This window comes from Strix aluco, chromosome 7 (assembly GCF_031877795.1).
Source record: "Strix aluco isolate bStrAlu1 chromosome 7, bStrAlu1.hap1, whole genome shotgun sequence".
NCBI classification, from domain to species: Eukaryota; Metazoa; Chordata; class Aves; order Strigiformes; family Strigidae; genus Strix; species Strix aluco.
Window position 1 is genome coordinate 20786775 of NC_133937.1, and position 24004 is coordinate 20810778.

At 41.0% G+C, this 24004-nt stretch overlaps 1 protein-coding gene across 2 annotated transcripts; it reads right to left on the bottom strand.

Moving 5' to 3' along the window:
• Positions 1-734: 734 nt before the first annotated feature.
• RBP3 (retinol binding protein 3) lies at positions 735-22447 on the bottom strand. Of its 2 annotated transcripts, XR_012623996.1 has the most exons (5): positions 19310-22447; positions 11540-11730; positions 8567-8709; positions 5626-6712; positions 735-4063 (listed from the first exon to the last, which is right to left on the bottom strand). XR_012623996.1 is itself a non-coding variant. In XM_074830834.1 (4 exons), the coding sequence occupies exons 1-4, from the start codon at positions 22355-22357 to the stop codon at positions 6384-6386; spliced, it is 3711 nt and encodes a 1236-aa protein (XP_074686935.1). In that variant the 5' UTR covers positions 22358-22447; the 3' UTR covers positions 5047-6383. The 2 variants fall into 2 exon arrangements, 1 of the variants encoding a protein (XP_074686935.1); XM_074830834.1 differs by lacking the exon at positions 735-4063 and having other exon boundaries at positions 5047-6712.
• Between the last annotated feature and the right edge of the window lie 1557 nt (positions 22448-24004).

Genomic DNA, 24004 nt, shown 5'->3' on the forward strand with positions numbered 1-24004 from the left:
GATATACTGAAGGAAGCAACTAGGGTATTTGAGTTACTATTAGCTACTGATAGATAAAATCTGCACACTAATTGTGGATGACAGGCTCTGCTCTGCTAACAACTAGAAGAGGAATGGACATCCACAAAATGATACAGGCATACGTGAATTGCATTCCACTAGACCAGCTTGTCTATCCTCTGGTTTCTACATGAGCCAATTCCAGCTTTTTTTAAACGAAAGTGCCAAATTATTTCTACAGCCTGTCCGTCTGAGATATTTTTCTCTTGCCTACTTCGGTTTGAGATCTGCTTAGTTGCAGAAGCAGATGAGTTTATACTGCTCTAGGTGTATAGGGGGGAAGCAACAATCCTGTCTATTGTTACTGCAAGCTCATCTAATTTGCCTTTCATTACTTTTTTAATCTGTTTAGGGGATTAAATGCTCTTGATAACTTATGACAATGTGTTCTTCAAGCAAGCATTTATCTCTCTTGCATAGTATTTTTTCAGGTTGTCTGATGTTTTTGTTGCCTGTCTCTGAGCCTCATCTGCTATTATTCCCTTTTAGATAGAGAATGATCAGAAACCACTCATTTCCCAGACAAGAGTAAATGACATTGCAGTATGTTCCTTATTATTTTCCACCATACTGATGATACAGTCCAGTGTTTGTCTGCTGCACACTGGACAGAATTTTTCTTTGAGTTCTCATGATGATGCCTAGGCTGATAATGCAAGTATCAGCAAGTAAACACATCTGAGTGATAAAAGACAGACTGAGAGTTTTAGGCTGTCAGTTGGGATCAACTTACGACACTCATTGTCATCTCTTGGGAGATTTCTATAAGGAGACTGTATTCTTCCCAGTATATTGCTGTTGAACATTAATACATGGCAGTTTCCTATTAACATAAACATTTGGCTTATTGCAGGCCAACCACCGACTGTGCACCCCAGCTTTATTTTCCCAACATAAAGTGATTAAACTGTTACATTATGCCTTTGAGCTCAGAAGACATAAATTGAGACTGGAGGTCTGGTTGGATTGTAACACAGCTTTCCAAGGTCAGTGATGGAAGGTCTTTCACTGGAGTCATTAAAACCCAAAATGAACAAAAGCTTTGAAACATGGAACACAGGGAACAACCTTGCATTGAGTAGGGGATGATGTGGTTTCCTTCTAATCTTTCCATCTCTATTTTGTGTCCAATAACATTTACTATGTAAGGAATATATTTATGGCAAAGTTTAATGGGCCAAATTTCACTCCATCTGGTTTTATCTGGGTGCCAGCCAGTTTACTGTGAAGTCAGTGTCCATAAAGTGTAATGAAGGTGTAACTGCATTCATATGTGGTTAGGGTTATAGTTCCCATTAGTAGTTTAGGCCAGATTGTGATCTCATTTATTCCAGTGCAAATCCAGAATAATTCCATGTTGCTACTCCTGATTTACATCAATTACTTCAAGATCAGTCTGGCCCAGTATAAACAAGACTAAAGATTTTTTGGTACCATTGCTGCAAAATGTTCTCTTCTGTACTTACTGAGAGATGCCATGTTTTCTTAACAGTTTTATGGTTAGAAACCTAGCTTCAGATTTCTTCTGGAAAAAGACAAGACCAGCTGTGTAATGCTCCCTAGTATTACGTTGGCGCAGCGCTTCAATATTACTCTGCTCCAAGGGCCTATTTTTCCAGTGTCCTACACCTGGCGTATCATTTAGATCAGAATGAAGCAATACCAAATCTAACCGGTTACACTAATTTTGTGTTGGTGTTGGTGATCTTGAGAAAGTGTAGAAAATCAGCCACTGATAAACAGCCACTGATAAACAGCTGCTGAATCTCAAAACCTTTTCCAATGGTGTGTTAGGTCTACATACCTAGAGGTCTCACCAATAATCAAGCTTCTTCACTCTGCTTATGGTATGATACTTAAGCAAGCAGCAAGGCTAGAGGGAGACACAGTTTTCCTTTATGTAATGAAGTTGTTTTCTTTTGGGGGAAAATTAAAGGTAAGAACTCTTACCCAGTTTCTTTGTGGACATATCTCAGTCACAGCAACTTACAAACTGTGACGACAAGCAATGTATAAATGCCTTCTGTGCACAGAAAAGCAAGAGAACCAGTTATGAAAAGTGGCACAGCTGACTCAATGTAAAAATGAAGAGGAGAGCTTTTTAATCAGCTTTATTTCTGGTACTGTCCTCACCTCCCCCTGCTGCAGGGGCCGTGCAGTTTGGTCCTAGCATGTAAAGATTGGGGATTTTTCTCTTGCAACATGGAAATCACACTGCAGGCAAACGTGTGCAATACCGCCCTTGTTCCTTTGTAGGTGGCCACTGGCATAAAAATTGAGTGAACGAATTGTTTCTTATACTCAACTGAAGTGTTTTGTGAACTAAGACTTGTTTACACACACAACTGACCAATATGACATCTTGTTGCCTGCTACACCTGTGCTGACATCAGAGCAAAGCAACATAGATGCCAACAGAACCAGAACTTGATTCCTTATGTGTAAAATGAACTCTTGTGTAAAGCCCCTTGTGCAGGCAGAGGGAATGTCTTTTATGTGTCTCAAGTTTAACTGAGTGTCTCATCTAAGCTGGGTTACATAAACCAGGGGGCTTATCCAAAATTTCTGCAGATTTTATTTCTTGAAACGAAAATATTCATATTAAGGCTGAGTGAACCAAATATTGCACAGGCAGAAGGAAGCCTAACGAGACAAAGAAAAACAAACTTCCTATAATTGAGTCATGCTGGTAGCTTTTTTCCCCTTATGTCTAGAAGTCTGAACATTTAAACTGGTGCAGATGAAAGGAAATCCTGCTGGAGGAAAGGCACTCCACTAGAGCAGGGGGTTCATGAAGAAATGGACTTAAGGAATTCATGAAGGACTGCATTCTGTCCCAGTGCAATACTGTGATTTTACAGAAGGGATCTGTGTCTTTTCTACAAGTAGAAACACTTGGGAGAAAAAAAATAGGATTTTGTTTTTTAAAACAGGAGGAGACAATTTGAAGTCAGCTGACTGCTTCTTTTCCTGTGTTTGTTAGCAACTGTCTGTGTCATTTTGATCAAACCACTGTTTCTCACATCTGTTTCTGGATCAGTGAAAAGGAACATAACACAATGCTGTCAAGCTTAGGTGTTCAGGCTGTGTTTCTGCAGTGGGTTGTGAGTTTACCGGTAGGGAATAGCAGATTAGGATATTTGTTCACTCATTGATCCCTGAATTTTTTCCAATGAAGATGTGTTTCTCCATCAAAATGGCACTCAGATATGCTTTTGAAGAATATATATTTACTTGCTTTTTTGGGGGGTCGTTTTTCACTAATCAAAGCAGTCTGTGGGCTCCCATTGGTCTACAGGGCACAGTTTGAAAATCACTGGACTAAGGCAGCTTCTGTGGTATGATCAACTAAGACTCTCCAGAGAGCAAGAACGCATGATTTTAATGGAAAAAATGAATAAGCTGGCTGCCATTTCTTGGTCAGAGTTCTACGAATGCTAAAAGAAGAAAGATCATACTGCTAGGAAGCCTGATACACCAACTCCTTTCTTCCTGCCTTTAAAAGGAACATGATTAGGATTAAACTTTAGGAAGCTATTCTAGGTGGATGGTAAGGAAATGATGTTATGAACTGTTGAATGTCCATGTCAGCTGTGGAACCAGAAGAGGGAAGGGTGGCAGTTTCAGTGTATTCCCTGGTGTTCCATGGAAGGGCACTTCCAAAATTGCTTGTCCCTAAGAAAACGTCTAACTTTTTCATTTTAATCACAAACCATGGGTTTTCCATAACTAATTTTCATTCATAGTTTTGTGATGTTCAAATCTTTCAATGCTGTGTAATTTTGTATACAATTACTGTCTGTAGTTTTGTGGGCTCTGTTGATCACACTGTGCTGTGGTCATGGTTTGGTTTGAGCTCACAGTTTTAGTGGTCACTAGAAACATCAAAAATGCCAGATGGAGCCAAACCTTGGGGACATACATACAAAGTGGGACATACAACTCAAGATCCATGTCTTTCTTGACACTGTAGAAGAAGGTGGCAGATCCATGCAGAAAGCATCTGTGGGAAAAAAAGAAAGTTCTTGACCGCATACATGATAGAGATCTGCTTTAGTTCTGAAAGTGTGGATTTAGGTTTCAGGGAAAATTCTGTTACCTATCATAATTCCAGATGTTTTAGAAATGTTTGGTACCTCTAAACACTACAATCTCACTAGGTTCAGTGCCACTTGCCTCAGTGAGTCCTGCAGACTCTGCCTTTACGTGTATTTCCCTTTTGTCAGTTCTGAATTTACCTCCTTTCAACTTCACCGAATTAAAGTGAGATAGGATATAGTTCATCTATCCAGCTTGTTACCTCTCCACTCTAAGAAAGACAGTCTTTTCAGTGTCTTCAAACAAGATGTTTCCTGTGATCTTACCTTAAGCAAAAAGTACAATCTAACACAATTTACACTACACTGTGTCCAGGTTCTAAGCTCATTGAGATGGGTATAAATATGATGTAGCAGTTTGTGAAGACAGGAAAAAATAGTTTTTTAACACATTGGCCTTTGTTAAGCCTGATAGTTTCAATGCCAATTAGCCAGTAGATGACCTATGAAATAGTAAATAATATTTTATCAACTAATAAAACTTGTCAAGGTTTCACATTAATTTTCCAGTGAAATTGATCACTTCAGTGAACTAACAGCACTATTGATTTCAAATGGACTCACCAGCAAATGCATCTTCATTGTTTGTTTTCCCAACTGGATTCCAATTTCTAGACTTATTTATTATTCATAAGTACTTACCATATTACTACGGGAAGAAATTATTTGCTCTTTGTGCCCCTATGGTATAGCTTTTTGTCCTTGAATGGATGGCTAAAGTTTTTAAATGTTGGGTTTAACAACTACTATTGTTTGTACATGATAGCACAACTGATTGTGTTTAGGAAAACAAAGCAGTATATCTGGATCATTTAGATATTAAAGAGGCTTAAAAGACATTAGAAGAAATGCATTATTGTTGTTTACTCATTCATTGACTACTCCAGTGTTTTCCATATTAAGAATCTTTAATATTCTTCATACATATATCACTTTACACAAAATTCTGTATGAGTTTTAATTAATTTAAATATTTTCCACAACACTGAGAAGTTCAACAACTAGCTAGTGAATAAAAATCAGAACACAAAAATGACTCAAAAGAGTCCAGGTTAGCGATCGTACTGAGTGTAGTTGGTAAAACAAACAAGTAGTAAAAAAGATGGAAAGTCTATTTGGTTGTTAAAATTATTTTCCTGTAAATACTGAAAGAGATTCTCTGCAGTCAGATATTTAAACACAATTAATTAAAAAAATGGCAGTAACTTACAAATGAGCAAGTGAACAGCAATGCGTAAATACTCCAGACTCTAACTGACTAAATTTCCTAACTTAATTACCTTACAGCTGGCATTTTGTAGAGACGAGAAATTTTGAGATCTAGAATAGAGTTAAATGTATTTCTAAATAATTACAAAGACAGGTGGCTAGAAAAGAACTGTAAGAAAGACAAGGAGGGCTGTGCATTGATTATGCTCATGTTAATAACCGTTAGTTGCCCTGGAATACACCATTACTTAATAAATACCTTGTTAGCAGGGTGCAAAGGATATTTCTCTGCTTTCTTCTTGTCTTTGGGGCAGGACACACAGCAATCTGTTTTTAGCCTTAAGTAAAAACATATTATTCTTTTCCCTGGGTCTGTTGATCTGAGCACTGGGTGAAAGAGTCAAGGTACTGCCTTTCTCCTGCTCATTCCCCACTCCTCTGCCAGATACTAGGGGGAAAGCAGGCATGTACCTAAGAAATACCAGGAGTCTGGGCAACCCTGACAGGCTGGGAATGGTTATTTTTGATACATCTAAATGATGAAATAGAGGAGACTTAAATTAGCTCTTGTAGTTTGGGAAACACTCTCTCAACAACTGTTAATTCTTCTTTAAGATGTATAACTAGAAATGTACACAATTTCCAAAGGCACAGAGGTGCCTTATCTATCTTTGCATAAATGCTTTGAGGTGATTCACATGCCTTCAATACTGACAGCTGGGATTTGGAGCTAAATCTTAAAAAAGAGACACTACAACAACTAACATTCACATTTGACCACAGGAGAGGAATCCAGAAACCCTAGTGAATTATCCAAATATCTCAACCATGCCCAGAAAGAGCTTGGTTCCACAGAATGGGGGTAAAAAAGTCAGCATGTTGAAGAGGAAGACACTTTGAGCTATGTACGGGGGACAAATCACTGACCATAGAGATTGATTAAACTCCTTTCTAGGGTTTACATTTGGGGAAGTAGATTTCTTTGCCTAAGAACTAGGGGCATGTTCCCCAACTGGGCTATCTAGAGCTGTGCAGGTGAGCACTGAGCATCTCCTTTGCTTTGATGAGTGCTGTTTCAGCTGGTGTTTCTGTGTGAGGAGGCACTCCTTTCCCTTCCCAAGAAGTGCTCTCTGCAGAGGTGACTGATCTGGAGGTGGGGATGGTGATGTAGAAGTTGGTATCATCTACTCGATACGTCTGTGGGGAATGGCAGCCACCACTGGTTTGTTCCCCAATGATGAGAGCTCTGCCCAGTCTCTTCATTATGTATACAAACTCTTCAGCAGCCCCAGCTGTCATAGCACTGGTGAGGATTATTAGCCCCTTCTGAGAGCCATACCTCTCCCCTGTCGGACAGGATAAAAAGCATCAGAAATGCATCCATTTTCAGAGATTTATTTGCATAATGAAGCAAGAGAAGCCAAGATACAACACACTTCATTTCCTACCTGCTATTAACAACCAAAGAAGTTTGGAAATTTACTTTTTACCTATGATGGTATTAAAGCACTTTTTTATACTAGCCCAGCAGCTAAAAAAGACTGTCACTCTACGTGGTGCTCTTGTGCCATTGGTTTCTGGTTATGAGCTCCAGCAGCTGGGAGGCCAGCTCAAGGTTACCGCTGTTGGTTCTTCTGTTGCTTTGACTTTTACGGGAGCTTTAGATCCCATCAGAGGAGTGGGATAGGCAGGTGAAGAAAGTGACATTTTCCACTGCTCCTGCAGAAATACTCAAAGCTCAGCCAGCATCATCTTCAGTTTCACTCTCATCCCTGCTCTAGCAACATGGCTGTCATAGAGCTTGGCCTGCAATTTATGCAGGCGGCATTTTATGAAATTATAATTATAGTGGTTACCCACAGGGTTTTTATAGTCTATAAATGGAAGCTGTTACATGGCCTTTGTCCCAAACCCTTCAGCAAATACCCCTTTATTATTAGGATCTGAGCCAAGTTATCTCATTTTCTTACATAAATCAGCTGACAGGAGTAGGAGGTTTTTTGCACCTTCTTTTCAATATATCTGAACACGCTACATACTTTTTGAGAGGTTAGTTCCTTTGAAGAAGTGGCCAGTGCATCATAACTGTGACCTGATAACTCGAAAACTACTCTAAACTGCTCTAAAAGTGTCATTCTTTAAGTAAGTTACAGTATGACATATAATTCTCATACTAAACTGTAAGAGAGGAGCCAATAGCATGGTAATTAATTTTCACACCATCTTTGCTCTTCTCATTTCACTATAGACGTAATATCCATTAGAAAACCCTTTTTCACAGTAGATATATATAATACAGGACCAGATCCAGCTCCTTTGAAGTTAATATGAGTCTGCCTGTTCTCTTTGATGGGAACTGGAATGTGTCCATAGTAATCATATCCCTTAGCACAGACCACCTCTGACTGCCTGGGAAAATAGATGGACGTTGAAGCCTGTGACAAAGTTGAACCATTTCAGCATGCTCCAAGCCAATAATTGCAGACACAATTTTGACACCTTTTTTGGTACTGTCTTAGCTTTAAAGGGAAAAATTAAAACCGATGCTTAAGGCTTCTTAGGACTCTAACTGCACTTTATGAGCACTGAAGAGTTCTGTTTCTGCATGTTGCAGCATCCTTTCAACTTCCACAGACAGCAGGGCAGAGGGGGGTGTGTGTGTGTGGTGTGTGTGATACATTGCCAAATGCTCCAAACTCACTCAGATGTGCAAAATTTTCTGCTTTTCTTTCTCTCTTACATTCTCTGGACAAACTGGGCTATTGTGGGTGTTCTCATCTACTGAAATAGTGGATTACACAGGTAGGAAGTGAGTAGCTACATATAAAACTATGTGTGAGTATTGGAAGAGATATTACTAGAGGTCTATGCAGCACAGAATTTGTTTTTAATTTTGGCAACTTTTAAAAGCAACATGTCACAACTGCTGTACCAAGTATTCAACCAAACCTCTGGGGACCAGTGTACAAGCATTTGTGCCTAACATATCCCATTCCTAGGAGCGATAAACTTATTTATAGATGGCATTGAAAGACATGGCTGAAATGCACATTTTTGTTTTTACATTCTCTGCACAGCTTGAGCTAATTGTGGCAGGTGCTTTCACCAAATTAGTTATGGTGTCTAATGGGTCACTTTAAAATACACAAGGAGGGACATCTGAAATGAAAAGCTACTCTAAAAAGAAATTGTCATTTTACCTTTGAGCTGTGGCTGGGTCCATATTTCCTTTACTGAATCACTGGGTCTGTCATAAACTTTGTCCAAGAGAATTTGCTGTCCTTCATCAAAGAAGTATGAGCACAGGATTGCTATGGAAGTGGTGGAGCCTCCAATATTGTACCTTTTCAAAAATTAAAAATATTAAGGAAACGATTGAAAATTTGTGGCAGATAGTAAATCTCCCTTCCAAGTATTGTTCCTTAACATCAGTACTGAAAGGGCTTATGGCTACATTTTGATAATTTACATTAATTCTTCCCTATCAGCATTTACATATTTATCAGAGAAACAAAATCCTGTGTAAGTGTCTTGGACTGTTATTGCCCACAAATGACTTCAAAAGCAAACATAAAACTGAATGGTCTACACTTTTCTTGATTCAACCTGGAAAAAATTCAGAAAGTAAGCAAAGACTCTTAAAATGCAGAGAAACATCAGATTCTTGTCATTCTTCTATTCTGAATAACCCATGCTATTACTGACATAGGCAGCATGAGTAAATATCTAAACCCTAATATATAAATGTAGATCCCAATTTAAGCAACATATGTTTGTAGGACTGTCATGTTCTTATTTCTTGCTGCACACAATGAGAACACTTGGAGTTTGGCACCTTATAAGATCAGGACATTTCTTTTTGTGCCTAAAGATTGCATTAGCTGCTTCATTTAGGACAGTCATGTTTGAAAACTTGGGTTGTAGTTTAATTTCATACCATTCTCTGAAGATTAAATTCACTGAAGCACCTAAGTATCATCAGAAAACCCCTGCTATGAATACACACAATGGAATACCAAATTATTTTTTGTCTCTCACTTTTCACTAATATTAGAGCATGTACAGCATTGGAAATGTTCATACTTTCCTCACTAGTAGTAGACAGATACAATGCTTTCCTGTAGGTGATACTAGGAGTGCCTGGCACAGACATTCTAGCAAAAACCTGCTAGAAAATGAGTTTTGTTCAGTGCAGTCCATAACTAAGTTTTTTTCACCTCCAGAAAAGGATTAGACAATCCAGGAGGCCTCTGTTCCAAAGACTGAAGCTACCTCTTTATACTGCAGCATTTGGGAGCTGTATGCTGGATTCACACTGTGACCGGCTAGAACTGAAATAAGCCTTTTCAATTGTGTCTTGGGTAGTGCTGTGCTGCCAGGAGGTCCTGTTGCTGCTGCACAGCCCAGGAGGCAGCTAGATCCAGCAGAGCCCAGTTTCCCACAGCTGCCATCATGGATGAAGTGTGTGGTAAGCAGGCAACTAGAGCAGTGCTGGAGAGCTCTTCCTGGGACTCTTGCAGGCAGTGAAACTGCAGCAACTTTAGTCAGTAATAATGACTGAGCAGTTGCTAGAGTTTTAGGTTAACTTTTGGAGGCAAGTACTTCATTACAGACTTCTTGTGTGACATTAGGGAAGCTGTTTATCTCTTCTCAATGCTGTGAAGGTTAAACACATGAAGTTCATGAGTGGCACAGCTGTTCCATGAAGGGAAACTATTAAGGCGAGAGACATTATGCATTATGGTTAATCCCATACAAAATTGAAATTATCAAAATACGAAGTTCATGAATAGCCCAGCAGTTCCAGGGAGGGAAACTTGTAAGATGAGAAACATTATTCATTATGGTTAATCACAAGCAAAATTGAAATTATCAGTCTTGCCTTAAAATCATAAGATTGGTTTAGGGAGAATTTCAAAAGGTAAAATGTTTGGGGTTCACTTTTATATGGCTTCAGACACTGGGTCTTTTGTGTGCACTCAAAGGGCTGGAAATACATTAAATATAAAAAATCAAAGCAACCCAAGAAAAGAACTATAATGAGACCATTTGGTACCTGAGACGTGATTTCACCTTTGCTGTTTTATTGCCCCCAGCCCTGATATAAGTTTTAGCTTGAGAGAAAACCGGGGCAAGAAAGAGGAAAGTCCCAGTCCCATCTCAAGTCTATTGGAAGATGGTGGTGCCTTTGCTGAATTTTAATTCAGTCATGGGTGTATTTTGCTAGTTGCTGTCCTGCCTCCTCTGTGCTCACACAGTGAGATCTCTCTCTCTGCTCTCAATGCCGTGCTCATCTTTTTCTGCACATGCTGCAAATTCCAGAAGAATGTTAAGAAGATTACCAAATACTGAGAGCCCCATGATGGCAGTGGACATAAGTGGTTCTAGCATATAAAATGAGTTCTTACAAAAGCCTTCTTTTCTTTAGTTGATATTTGTAATGCTTTGGTCTCACAAACATTAGCTCTGGACCAAACTAAGGGAAGGACTTACCTAAATATTGTATGGAACTGCATATTTCTGATATTCATCTGCTTTGATAGCTGGCAACAAAAGGATGCCATCTTCTGGCTCATAAGATTTGGAGCATTGCTGACACACTGGAGTGTCCAACACAATTCTAAGTTGAGAGCAGGCATATGATGCTGTAGCTTGCTGCAGCAGCGTCTAGGAGTACTACAGTACCTTTAAGCCACCTTTGTGCTTAAGGCTCATTCTGTACAGGATAATTTAACACTGCAGATATGGCAAACCAGATGTGGTAATACAGCCTTATGCATGGTCTGTTTTTTTGACTGTTCAATCACTTGACCACTGCCTGCAGCAAAAGATTTAATTAAGCCATGTATACATATATATATAATGAATACAAGGCACATACAGAGTTAGATTAGAAAGAAATCAGAGAAAACAGATGTGACATCCAGGATTGCATTCTGCAATATATTCCCTAAATATGCCTATTTAGTTGTAAACATCTCAAGTGATGGTACAATTTATCTTGAGATATACTCCCAGACTGTTATTGTTTTCCTTGGCTGTTTTCCTTTTCTCATTTAATTCCAGCAATGTTAGCCTGTAAACAGGACAGTAAGCCATGTAAAGCTAATTCACTGTTAGAAATAAAATGCTGTTTTGAAAGAGCTTTGGTTATTTGCCATTCAAAGGTTTACCTCATGTCTATGATTAATGCATCTGTGTGAGCAATTTTCCTCCAAACATGCTCTACCAGTAGGTCGGACACCTGGGTTAGAAGTTCAGAGTCTCCAAACATATCGAATCTCAGATAGCCGACGTTGTTTTCAAATACATTTGTGTGGAATGAAAATTTAATCAGATCTTCAAATACTTCTGGGGAAGGGATCTGAAAGAGTTTGGAAAAACAAAACATATCATTTGCTGGCACTGATAGCTTGGCACAAGATTTAAAAAGAATTATGTGGATCAAGTTTAGTCCAGGTGGGACATATATGAGGAATGTGACCAAGTTTGAAGAACATAATGAATGATATTAAGATTTTTGCATATTAAACACAGGTTAGCATTGGCTGCTGCACTGTTTTCCCAGTATAGGGTGCCCAGAATCTGGATCAGGCACTTATTTGTCAGGGCTCCGTTTATTTTTCAAAAAAAAAGGAATTTCCTTGGACCAAAGTGTCTGCAAAGGCTACAAGAACCATCCCCCAGCCTGCAGCACAGGCCACTATCTCAGGCCTACCACCCAAACCCACTTGTTTCCTTTTGCAGTTCTTTCTAAAGAAGGCACTTGAGACTTTTACAATCTCTTGATTGGCCTCAGCTGACAAACAGCTGCTAGCTACAGGTGGGGTTGGCCCCAGCCCCTCTTAATGAGCCAGTCCCTGTGACAGTGAGGAATCTGATGTGTTGGGCATGTGCTAGGATACTCATGAGGTAGACATGTTAAATCTCTTATACGGTGGCCGTGTGCCTGCAGTCTCACGTGTTAGGCTGTGATTAATTTCATTTTGTTTAGCTTATGTTATTAAACAGCAGACATTTTTTTAATAGCAATGTGTAGGCATCTAATAAAGTTATCCTAGCAACCCCTACATGCATTGAGACATAGCCTGCTCCTATTGCCAAACTTCTGTTTTGCATACATGTGTCTGAAAATGAAAGACTTGCCTTCACTTTAAGAACATAAGGCTTTGGGATATATATGACTTATGTGACCTTCAACAATTTGGCCTTTTCTCCTCAGGGTTGCTGTGAAAATGATTTTATACTTGCTTTTTAATCAGTTGCCCTCTGTCATAGTTCAGCCCCAGATAATCCATAATTTACACCCAAAAGAGGAGTCAGTAGTAAGCCATGTGCTAAAAGGTGCTCTCCCAACCTGCAATATACTGCAGAATCTGGAATGCATTTGGGCTTTCTGCAACTGTAGAGGAGTCAGGCAATCTCCTGCCCTACAGGTAGCGCTCTGGCCTGGGGTTGCACTCCTGCCAAAAGCAGGTCTGCCACAGCAGAAAGAGGTTTTCCAAGGTGCGTAAATGCAGCTGTATTTGACACAGCTCAAGCACTTTGCCTTTACCTGGGGGAAAATTACCCACCATATCACACTTCTGGCTGCCCCGGGCTTCTTCATCATTCAGTGCCTTCTGTATGCCAAAAAGGCAAAAATTTCAAACGTTAACTTAAAAGCCCAGCTGGCCAGTAGTTGATCTGATGGTAAGAGCAAACTCTACTGAGTCCTTTTCTGTACTTTCTTTCTCATTGTACCTTGTGAAAATAACCATTGTATCTGGACTGTATGCATATCAGTCCAGCACTACTGAGTTTGTCACTTCCAATCCACTTCCCAGTGACAGCAATGCTACTTGATCTGCCCACTGTACTTTGATTAACAAATCACAGTTTTGAAGAATATATCCAGCATGCATTTCATTGTTCTGACAGAGCTTATATAGTTCAGAGGTACTGGTCCCCCTAGGAAAAAAAAAAGTCATCACTTATTGGTAACATCTCCAGATAAAATTAATGTGCTACTCTCAGCCACTTGCTAATGATATTTTAACTGAACGCACAGATTTCTTAGCTTTGTCTCCAACAATAATTGCTAGATGCATACCCATAAGCATGTTGATTAAGAACAACCCCTCTGTCTATGTCTGGTAAATATTTTTTTTCTACTTGTTCTTTTACTGTGCTGCATCACGTCTTTGTGCACTGAGGACTTCAGTACTTGCTAGCAGTGTTGCTGACTCTTGGATTTCAAGGTGAGCAGATTTCTTTTAAAGCCTTAGGTCTCATAGGATAAAATGAATATTCAAGGATCTCAAAGAAACTCTTCTTCATCTTCATGGCTGCAGGAAAAGGTATGAAAATATATCTATTCTAAAGGCTCTAATACCAGTAGTCAAATGAAAAGCACTCAGAATGTAATTTTGCTGTGCTGGGGAAAGCCTCCTAATTTTTAAGCAAAAGAGGGGAGGAGGCTGAGACTGACAGTAGAGAGTAAAAACTACAGGTTCATGACACTGGCACTTGGGCCATGTGCTGCTGGTACCTAAGGGGGTACCTACCTAAGGGGGTACCAGCTGGTACCTTCAGAGAGCAACAGCGCACTTTCCTTTGGAAGGCAGGGCTCTGTTTGCAGGCCAAGGACAAGCTGGGAACAGGATGCAGCTTTAAGTAAGATCCTGCTGCTCAGTCAGGCAATGTTTACATACAAATGACTTGATGTTAAATATAAACCCTCAGGTGCCTTAGTAAGAACACTATAAGCAATGTGGCTCAACTAATGGACCTCTAAGCTAACACCACTTAGGCCAAGGAAGAATTGTTTTTTGTTAACTATATAGGGTCTCCAGCCCTATTCTGCAGTCTCCTTCTGCGAGTAGCCTAACTGGAACAAGTGATGTGACACAAAATAGGACCTAGAATGCTGCCCTGCAACTCAGGCATGGAGTTTCATCCCTAATTCTGCTACTGACACATACCTCAACCATGGGCAAACTACTTTTTCTACTGTGTCGCTCTTCCCTCTTCTCTTCTTTTTCAGCTCTCCCCTAAGTTGCTTTGTCTATTTAGATGGAAACTATATTTTCATAGCTAGTACTGTGCTGACCATTGCAATGTGACTCTGATTCCCATTAAGGTTGCTTGTGCTGTCAACTGCCAGCTGTTAAAATACTACCAGCCAACACCCCTGTGCCATTGCAAATCTTGAGATTGGTTTAAGAACTGTGAGATTTTGAGTGCTGGGTGGGGGGGTTGCACCTTTCTTTCTTAGAATAACATTTGGGTTCCTTGTGTACCCTCACAGACTGGAATGGAACCATTCATCCTAGTAGGTCCCCCAGCTCAAGGACTGAGCAGGATCAGCTATATCCCTGACAGCTGATTCTCACTTGCACTTAAAAATACCCGTATCACTGGGTGATTTCCAGGCAATCCAGTCTAGTACGTCACTAGCCTTACTATTACAAAGATGTTTTTAACATCTAGTGTAAACAGTCTAAGTTCACTACTTTCTACAGTTTAAGTGCATTACTTCTTGGCCTATTTACCATGGACAAGGGAACAGATTATTCTCTTCATATTTGAAACAGCCTCTTATGTATCTGAAGACTGTTTTCATGTCTCCTCTCAGTTTTCTTCTCTCTGGAATAAACAACTCGAATCTTTTAAACTTTTTGGAGATGACTCTTATTCAGTCTTCTCTTTACTACTGTTCCTCTTTTCTGCTGTCTCCCCATTTGAGCCACATCTTTCCAGAAAAGCATTGCCCAGTACTGCACATAGTATACACTAGCTGAATTTTCTTTAGAGCTGAATGTGGCAGAAGAGTTCACATGTCTTACTGATTATATTCCTCATTATCCATTCCAGTTTGATCATTATTATTATTTACTGCAACAACTTGACTCTACTGACTTGTGTTCAGATTATGAACTCTGAAAAACCCACATAATTTTTTACAGTGCTCCCCCTAAACAAGCTGTTTTCCTCCCAGAGTTGTGCAGTCAATTACTATCACCCTAGAAACTGTGTAAGAACCCTGCATGTGTTCTCATTTAACCTCATCCTGCTTTTCACAGATCATTTCTCCAGTTTTTCCAGAATTGTAGCTTTGAATTCTAATCCTGCCCTCCATTGCACCAAGATAGCCAGGATGGGGGGTTTACCACAAGCAAAAGCTGAAACCCTCTGGGACAGTGCTCTGGAAAGGATTAAAAGAGGTTATTTAAGGCTCTCAGTCCCCATTGAGGGAGTGCAGGGCAGAGTGAGAAGCTGTACTTTCACCCCGCAAAGGGCAACACTGCACAGTGGTGTGTAAGCCTGCTCTGACAATACACAGCTTGTAATACTCATTGCAAGCCAGTGAGCAGTTATTTTCTAGTCAATGCCCCGGAAGATTACATTTGAAAGCAAAATCTGAAAACACGATTCATGGCTAAGTTTTGATTTTCATCCAAAACCCATTTAAAGTCCTTAAAACTAATGGCCAAATCTACTGTAACATTAATATCAATGGAAAAAAATTAGCACAAATGGATCTCTTTGGTGGGATTGTAATTGCAAATATAACTGCGTTGAGCTTGAGTATCAGGATCAGAAGATGAAAGGTATTAGAAACAGAACCGAAATGATTAATAAAGTGTCATATTCTTTTCTGCACCAAATACAAGAAGCAAGCATGAATTGCAAAAGGTGATGAGTCAATGAGAGTTAAACACGAGACATTTTTTTGGCTTGCATGATCTTGTATAGTTCCACTGAGTTTACTGTGATTATGTTGATATAAATCAGCATTGTATGGGCCCAGAACAATTTTTTTCCACCTGCTAGGAATAGATGTAGGAATTTGATTATCTATCTTGACACTTTGAGGCTGAACATTTTAATTTCACTCATTAATGAAGGGACATAAGCAAACTGTACTCCTTTCTGGTGAAACATCTGTAACTATTGCCTCCTTCAGCAAGTACAATACTCTGCTATGGATACATATTATTTATCTGGGAAAAGGAGGACTTTAAATACAGAAATAATTTCTGTTTATAAAGGATTCCTTTTTGTCTTTGATCATCATTTTCAGCTGCTTATCTAAGACATTAATACAAAAATTCTCTTAGGCATGAAGACTGTATTAAAAGTATTTGGGCATTATCAAGGGGCCAAAAGAGTCACTCAGGGAGACTCTTGTCACTTAAGATTGACATAACACATTTGCCAAAATCAGGCAGTAGTTCTTCCATAGGTAGTCTACAATACTCAGATATTCATGAACACAAATGTTTCAGTATGAACGGAAGGTATGACTGGAGGGAGAGAGGCAAACAGAAGAATAAGAAGTAGGGATTATTGAACTGCACATCAGCAAGTTTACAGAGCTCTGCCTTATAAGCAAAATGCTGTTTTCTGAATCTCAAACAATATATACAACATTTGCCACTGGGAAGTCTGACTTTGGAAAGTGGCATTTATGCAGCTGACAACTCCAGCTAGCATTGACCTTGCTGCTGTCATAGAGGAGGCATATTCACTACCCTGTATTATGCTTCAGCAGCTATTCTAGTGTAGCAGATGCAAAGGTCTACACGCATTTCACTTGTCTGTCTCCTATGTCCCATCCCATCCTTCCTGCAGTTATTCATCATCACTTTCATTTAATTGTGTTGGATCTGCTTCACTGTCAAGGTCATTATCAAGAAAATCCCACTGTCAAGGGAAAGGGTGGCTTGGAAGGTAGGTAGCATGACAGAAAAAAATAACTTTTAGGTTTTTGAGGAATAAATGCGATACAGATTAAAAGAGCCACTATTTCCATGTATAGGACTGTCCAAAAAAATTAATAATTTATAAATGCAATTAGTGCCATCATGTAAGCTTCACTGTGATCTTAAGGCATTTGCTCTCTGGGGCGTTGGTACGGGGTATTCCTGAAATGTTCTACCGAAAGCAACCCTCTTGGCCCTGCAAAAGCAAGGCAGGAATGAAGGTACTCCTCTGCCCAGTGCTCTGTGGAATAGGTGAATTTTCTTTTACCTCTATCACAAGGAAAAGCCTTTACTTCAATGACTTCAGTGTCTTCGTTCACTCATCCTCTTTCACCTTAAAACGTCTTACGACTGCTCTCTTGTCTCTCTGCCTCCCAATTTCCTTAAGTACTATGAGGGAATGTATACACCTTTGGAAACTATTTTAGCTTCATAAGAAACCTATGCTTCTCCACTGTTATTTATACATTATTTCCCCTTGAAGAAATCTCACATTTTCATCCACACTGTCCTGATTTTCATCCACACTGATGTAATTTCATTCCTATGTATGTATGTCTGACCTCTTCCCATCACTTTGCTTGACAAAGAACTGAGATAAACAGAAGCATTAATTACTATAATGGCATTTCCTCACTAGCTCTATCAGGATCAGGATTTCATGTCATGAGACAAATAAGATATTTGTCCTTTACATCCTGTTCTCAACATTCAAGGTCTGAATAAAGTAAGGTTTGAACAAGTAAAAATAGCCAACAATATCTATTAACAGCCTTCAGTGAGAACAGTGATTAATTTGCAAGATGCGTCCGCTTTACAGAATGGGAAGAAATTTTGATGTATCACTACTGGTAAGTTGCTAATAACATAGCAGGGAGCTCTGTCAAAAACATCTTTAGAGTGAAGTTTTCCACACCCAACAAATGTAGGAGGGAAAGAAAGTGATGGAATAGAAAAATCCTTTAATTAATTATTTCCATTTAAGCTTATAGGCAAGAATGGGGCCAGAATCTCTTGGTTAACAAACTTGATAAAAATGCACTCCTCTGGCAACGCTTAGACTCTGTCCTTGACCTTAGTGTTGGAGATAATACCACAAAGGTCATGCTCACTTTAAATCATGCATGCCAAAAACTTCAGAGGGTGGAAGCCCATAGATTTCCTCCCCCAGGAAACATTTAATAGTTATCTGACACTTGGTATACTCTGGCTCATTGCAAAGGCAAATGCATTCTCTTCAAAAAGTAATTTCATGAGTCCCTGGAGAAAAGACGTCTCTGATAGCCATGCTAGAGCAGTAGCCAGAAAGGAGCTAACTCCATCCAAGAAAGGGATCAGGTTATCCTAACCCTTCCTTTAATTTGAAGATGGAATTTTAACAAGTGCTCCTGGGAGCTCCCTCCAGCACAACAATGAACAAGAAAGATTGCCAAAGCAGACCAGTGTATAAATACCCAGGCTCTGAACAAAGCATAGACTGTTATGCAAACCACACAGCAAGGGCAAAAGTAGATTATTAAAAATCAATTTCTCCCTGGGGTCACCTAACTTCCACCCAGATACTTCTTGCAACGTATTTCTAGGTCACTGGGAAACTGTTTGATGCTGAGCATGAGATACAATCAGAACAACTTTCTGCTGTCACTACCAAAAGAGTTACTTGTTATTCTGGTGTAATAGAAGTCAGGTACAGCAATTTTATATAGAAAAATCCATTAAAGGGTATGTGACTGCATGTTTTGTGGGTATATGCATTTACTCTGGTCCAACAAAATTTTTCTTAAATTACAAACTCATTTTGTAACCAGTGGGTTTCTGCATTAATTTATTACACCTTGAAAAGCCATAGCACTGAAAGAAAGGGGATCACAGAGACAATGAGATATCTTCCTTCTAACCATGAAGCCCTGCATATTTGCTTGGGGCAGATGGCAACCGGCACAGATTCACAGCCTGAAGGTTGTTCCCAAAACGCATGCATCCAGAACTACCATCTACTACCACAAGTTACTACCCTGACTTGCCTTAGTGTCAGAGAGAGCTCAGCCTCCAAAACCCCACTCAGGCACTGGCTTCTCCTCTGGGTACAGGAAAATCCTGGTGGTCTTATGATATGGGATAGAAACAAGGTAAGATATCTGACTAGTGCTTCCATTCTAGCTGGCATCAGTATAGCTGGGTACAAGAGAGCAGTACCTGTTTTGGCATGATCCCTGGAATGCTGTCCTTGGCATGTTCAGGAATGTAGAGTAATTTCAGGTGCTCATCATCAGAAAGAGCTTTCAAGTTAGCAGTCACCTTCCTGGCCAGCTCCTCTTCTGTATTAATCCTTTTATAACTGTCTTTGTTGATGTTCTTGGTGAGGTTGGATGTTATAACAGCCCCAATGTCCACAAAGGCATAATTATCTGCCACAAGCTTGCCTACAGTTTGCAGTGTCTGTGGCACCTGGGCACGCAGGTTGGCAATGTGCTGAGCTACAGCCATGGCTTCACTGGCCTGGATGGTGATGTGTGGCTCCACCCCAGACACACTCCATACTTTGCCAGTGACTGGGCTGAGCACCACTTGGCTGGGGATGGAGGCATATAGGGAACTGTTACCAACACGATAAATGCCCACTGAGAGGGAACCACCGACGGTGGGCTCACCAATAACTGTGGCCCGGTGTAGATCCTTCATAGAGCGAGTGAAAGCTTCAGCTGCTGAGCCACTCATATGGCTTGTTAGGATGTAGATGTCCTTGAGGGAGCCATATCTCTTGCCGGTGACTTGGGGGAAAGTCCACACTTCTGTGCTGCGGGAGGTACTACGATCGAAGACAGTATAGAGGTGTTGACGAGGCTCAGGCTCAAAGAAGTAGGAACAAAGTATTGGGATGGCAGTGGAGTAGCCACCTGTGTTGTACCTCATGTCAATAATCATGGCATCTGTGTCCACCAACTTGTTCCATACCATCTGCACCAGGTGGGGCCCAATGGCCTTCACTGTTTCTGCCTCAGCCATCATATCAAAGCGAAGGTAGCCCAGGTTGCCTGGCAATACCTCAGTTTTGAAGAGTGCCTCAATGATGTAGCTCAGCTCCTCAGGGCTGGGAATCATGTTTGGAAGCTGTTCTTCTGGTGTTGGTTCCACATGGCTGTGGAAGACATGAAGCCGATGGTCCCCTGAGGCCTCCTGCAAGTCACTGGTAAGCTGGGAAGCCAATGTCTCAAAGTCTACAGCTGATCGGTAACCTCCTTGGGCCCGTTTGGTGCTGAGCATAGCATTGGCCTTACCAGCCACTTCTGGGATGGCATAGTGAGCCTCTAGGAGTTGCCCAGTACCCTCCAAAAGTACTCCCATGTTCTTGTGGAAAGCTAGCACCTCTTCAGCCTTCTCCAGTGCATCCTCAGCCAACACTATGGCATCAGGCACAACTCCTCCACCCATCCAGCTTTCCCCATGGTTGTCAATGAAGGTGATAACAGGAACTGTGACAGTTAGGCCACAGGTTATTCCCTGCTCAGGCTGCAGCAGAGGGAATGTACGGGTGTGTGAGAGGCTTCCTGCTGTGATCTCACCAATCAGTGTGGCACGGCCCAGGGACTGCATGAGGTAAGCAAACTCCTCAGCAGCTGTAGCAGTGTGGTGGCTAGTGAGCAGGTAGATTCCACGCTGAGCCCCATAGGGCTGGCCCAGCAGTTCTGCCTGGCTGTTGTGCTCCTGTGTGTGGTTGGTGCGTCTGTCATAAGTTGTGAAGAGATGGACAGGACCAGCAGCAGGATCTTGGAAATAGGAGAGTAGTACAGGCACAGCAGAGGAGGAAGGGCCCCCAGGGTTGTAACGTAGGTCCATGATCAAGTTCTCTGTATTTTGGAGGGGCTCCCACACTTTGTGGACAATGTAAGGTCCCAGCTTAGCAAGCACAGAGGCATCTGCAAACTCATCAAAGCGTATGTAGCCAACATTGCCTGGCAACACTGACACCTTGAAGACAGTATCCACCAAGGCGTGCAGCAGTTGCTCATTGTCAGGTAAGTCAGCTGCCACAGCAATTGGCTTCTCAGCAGAGGGGGCAGCAGCTTCATCTGGCATCATGACTCGGACCAACAGGCGGGGGTCTTCAGATAAGGTCTGCATCTCAGTGTTGAGCTTAGTGGCCAGGTCCTCTGCTGACTGCACAGAAGAGAAGTCAGAGGTGACGAGGTGCCGCAGCAGTGCTGGCACCCTCTCCACTAAGCTGTAATAGTCCTTTAATATGTTTGCGAGTTGGCTTAGGGTGCCAGGCACTGCTCTGCGCACTGCCAAGATGTCCAAGGATTTCTGCAAGGCTTGCTCTGCCTCAGTAGCCACACATGGCATCACCCCACTCACCTCCCAGCTCTGTCCACCTCCACTCAAGGGGCTGACAGATCGTGACACGGGAACCGTCATATAGAAATTGGAGGGGCCAATACGCAGCTTCTGGATGTCCAGTGAGCCCCCAGCTGTCTTCTCCCCAACAGTGATAGCCCTGTTCATGTGCTTGAGGATGTAAGCCACATCTTCAGCCACTCCTGTGGTGTGGCGGCTGATCAAAACAATTACATCCTTGTCTTTGCTGTACCTTTCTCCCAGCACCTTTGGCAGTGTCCATATCTCTGTGGTGGTGTTGGACGACCGATTGTATACAGTCTCAACGTGCAGCATCTTGTCATCTTCATGCAAGTATGAGATGATGAAGGGGAGGCCAGAAATCTGTCCCCCAGTGCTGTGACGAAGATCTATCACCAGGGCAGATGTCTCTATTAGCGTCTTCCACACCTTGTCCACCAGAAAAGCTCCAACTTTCTGCACAAATTCCTGTCCTATGATATAATCAATCCTCAGGTAGCCAACATTGCCCTCCAGCTTGTCATATGTGACCACATGCTCAATAAGACTCAGAAGTTGTTCATGAGTGGGGGAAGGCTCAGCTTCTTGTTTGGGAGCTGCATGCAGTGATGGTTCATAGGAAATCACCAGTCTTGGGTCATTCAGAGCACCCTGCACTCCAGCTGTCAAAACACTGGCCAGCATTTTTGGATCAGAGATGTCCAGGATCTCCCCGCTCTTGATTGCTTGTTCAATGGCTTCTTGCATTCCCACTAGGTTTTCAGGATAGCAGTAGTTATCCAGAAGGACTTTAGCCATGTCCAGCACTAGGGTTGGCTGAAAGATTTCCTCAGCAGGTATGCTGCACATGATCAGTGCTGAAAACAGGAAGAAATGTGTCCTGATCATTTTTAATTTGTATGGAATAGAAAAGAAGGAAAGAAGTCAGAAGCTCTTATCGATCAAGATGAACGTAGCTCTCCAATGACTCTCTGTGAATCACACTGAAATCCCTGTGTTGAATCCAGGTGCACTGAACAGATAAAAATATTTTATCTGCATTAAACCTTTAATCTCATTAAAATGGAGTGCATCATCCGAAGTGCACCAATAGATGAAATTCAGCTCCTTACTTTTTCACAGACCTCTTATGAAACAGTAATAAACTTCAATCACCAAGGAAGATCTTTCTGGCAGTTGTTTCCAAAAGGTAATGCATTGCCTGTTATAAACTGGTCCTGGCTTATCCTGACAGTGAATTGCTTACATGCAAAACTTTGATTTTAACCACCATTGCAACAGCAGTAATCCAGTCTTTCACCATTATTTATGAAAAGCTTATACCCGAAGATTCTTCAGTGACTTAGTTGTATCAACATTTAATATTTTTTCAAAAGTTGTTGACAATACATTGTCTTTGGTGTTTTTCAGTCTGAGCTGCAAAGGACTGTTCTTACATTCTATGACTAGGGGCTCCAAACAAGGAACTCCAGACATTTAGAACAGCTCATAAAATCCAAGGTAATGACAGCCTGTTAATTTCTGCACTGAGAATTGCCAGCATTTTAAACAGGACTTTGAAATACATTTGCCTCAACATAATACAGCTAAATCTGAGGTGACTTTAATCTTCATAATTTGCACTCAATTAGGATTTACTTGTAATACCATTGAGTAACATATGGTCATGTCTGATGACAGCTCCCAGCCAATAGACTTTAGGCTCACCATACCAAAATAGAACTTGGGGGGTTGTTTTCTTCTGCTCACAATGTATTCGAGACCCTATTGTATTAAGAGTTTGAAAGAGGATCAGAATATGCGGGATGCAGCTGCAGGCTGTACCCATGTGAGTTGTCAACATTCAGAGCTCCAGTATGAAATGCCAAAGACATGCAAGAACAGATTCTTGGCTTTAAGTCTGAAATGAGTTGTTACCCCAGCCATTCTGCTTGCTGGAGTTAGCTGCAAGAATAGACTAGGGACTCTGGGAAGAGCATGTTTTTGTATTGCTTTCAAAACATCACTTGTTGCTATGTATGAATACGTGTGTAGGGAAGAGTCTAAAGATGGTCTACCCTGGGTAGTCTGGGTGCACTCTGTTGGTGTCATGTGTGGGTGCCATGAGTGAAGCCTGCCACTCACATGAGCAAAGTTTAGTGCAGCCCTCTTTCTGGCTCATTCAGTTGAAGGAGTTTTGTGAAGTTCCTTCCTTTAACATGTCCATATAGGAACAGCCTCCTCTATATATGCAGGTACTATTTCACCCCATCGTCGATTTGCATGTGTATGTAAATGTACAAATGTAAATCCATCAGAGGGAACAATTAAATTGTTCTAAGAGCCCACTCAGGAAACGACTGCTCTACGGCAAAAGCTGTAAAACTTGATGTTATAATGACAGGTGTCTTTGGCAACCAGGCTGTGCTATCATCTGTAAAAAAACCTAGTTTAAAAAACATTGCCACTTGCCTTGTCAAAGGAGAGGCCTAGAATATAGTTGAAACTGTTACTGATAATGTATGAATAAGTAATTATGCTCCAAGTGTGTAACAG

What these genes read in the sequence shown, in the direction of transcription:
- RBP3 (XM_074830834.1), bottom strand. Translation starts at nt 22,357, where the DNA reads ATGATCAGGACACATTTCTTCCTGTTTTCAGCACTGATCATGTGCAGC. An exon ending in CAGGGATCATGCCAAAACAG is followed by an intron (nt 11,731 to 19,309) that starts GTACTGCTCTCT and finishes AAACTCTTTCAG; the next exon opens with ATCCCTTCCCCAGAAGTATT. An exon ending in GACCCAGCCACAGCTCAAAG is followed by an intron (nt 6,713 to 8,566) that starts GTAAAATGACAA and finishes CCTGTCCGACAG; the next exon opens with GGGAGAGGTATGGCTCTCAG.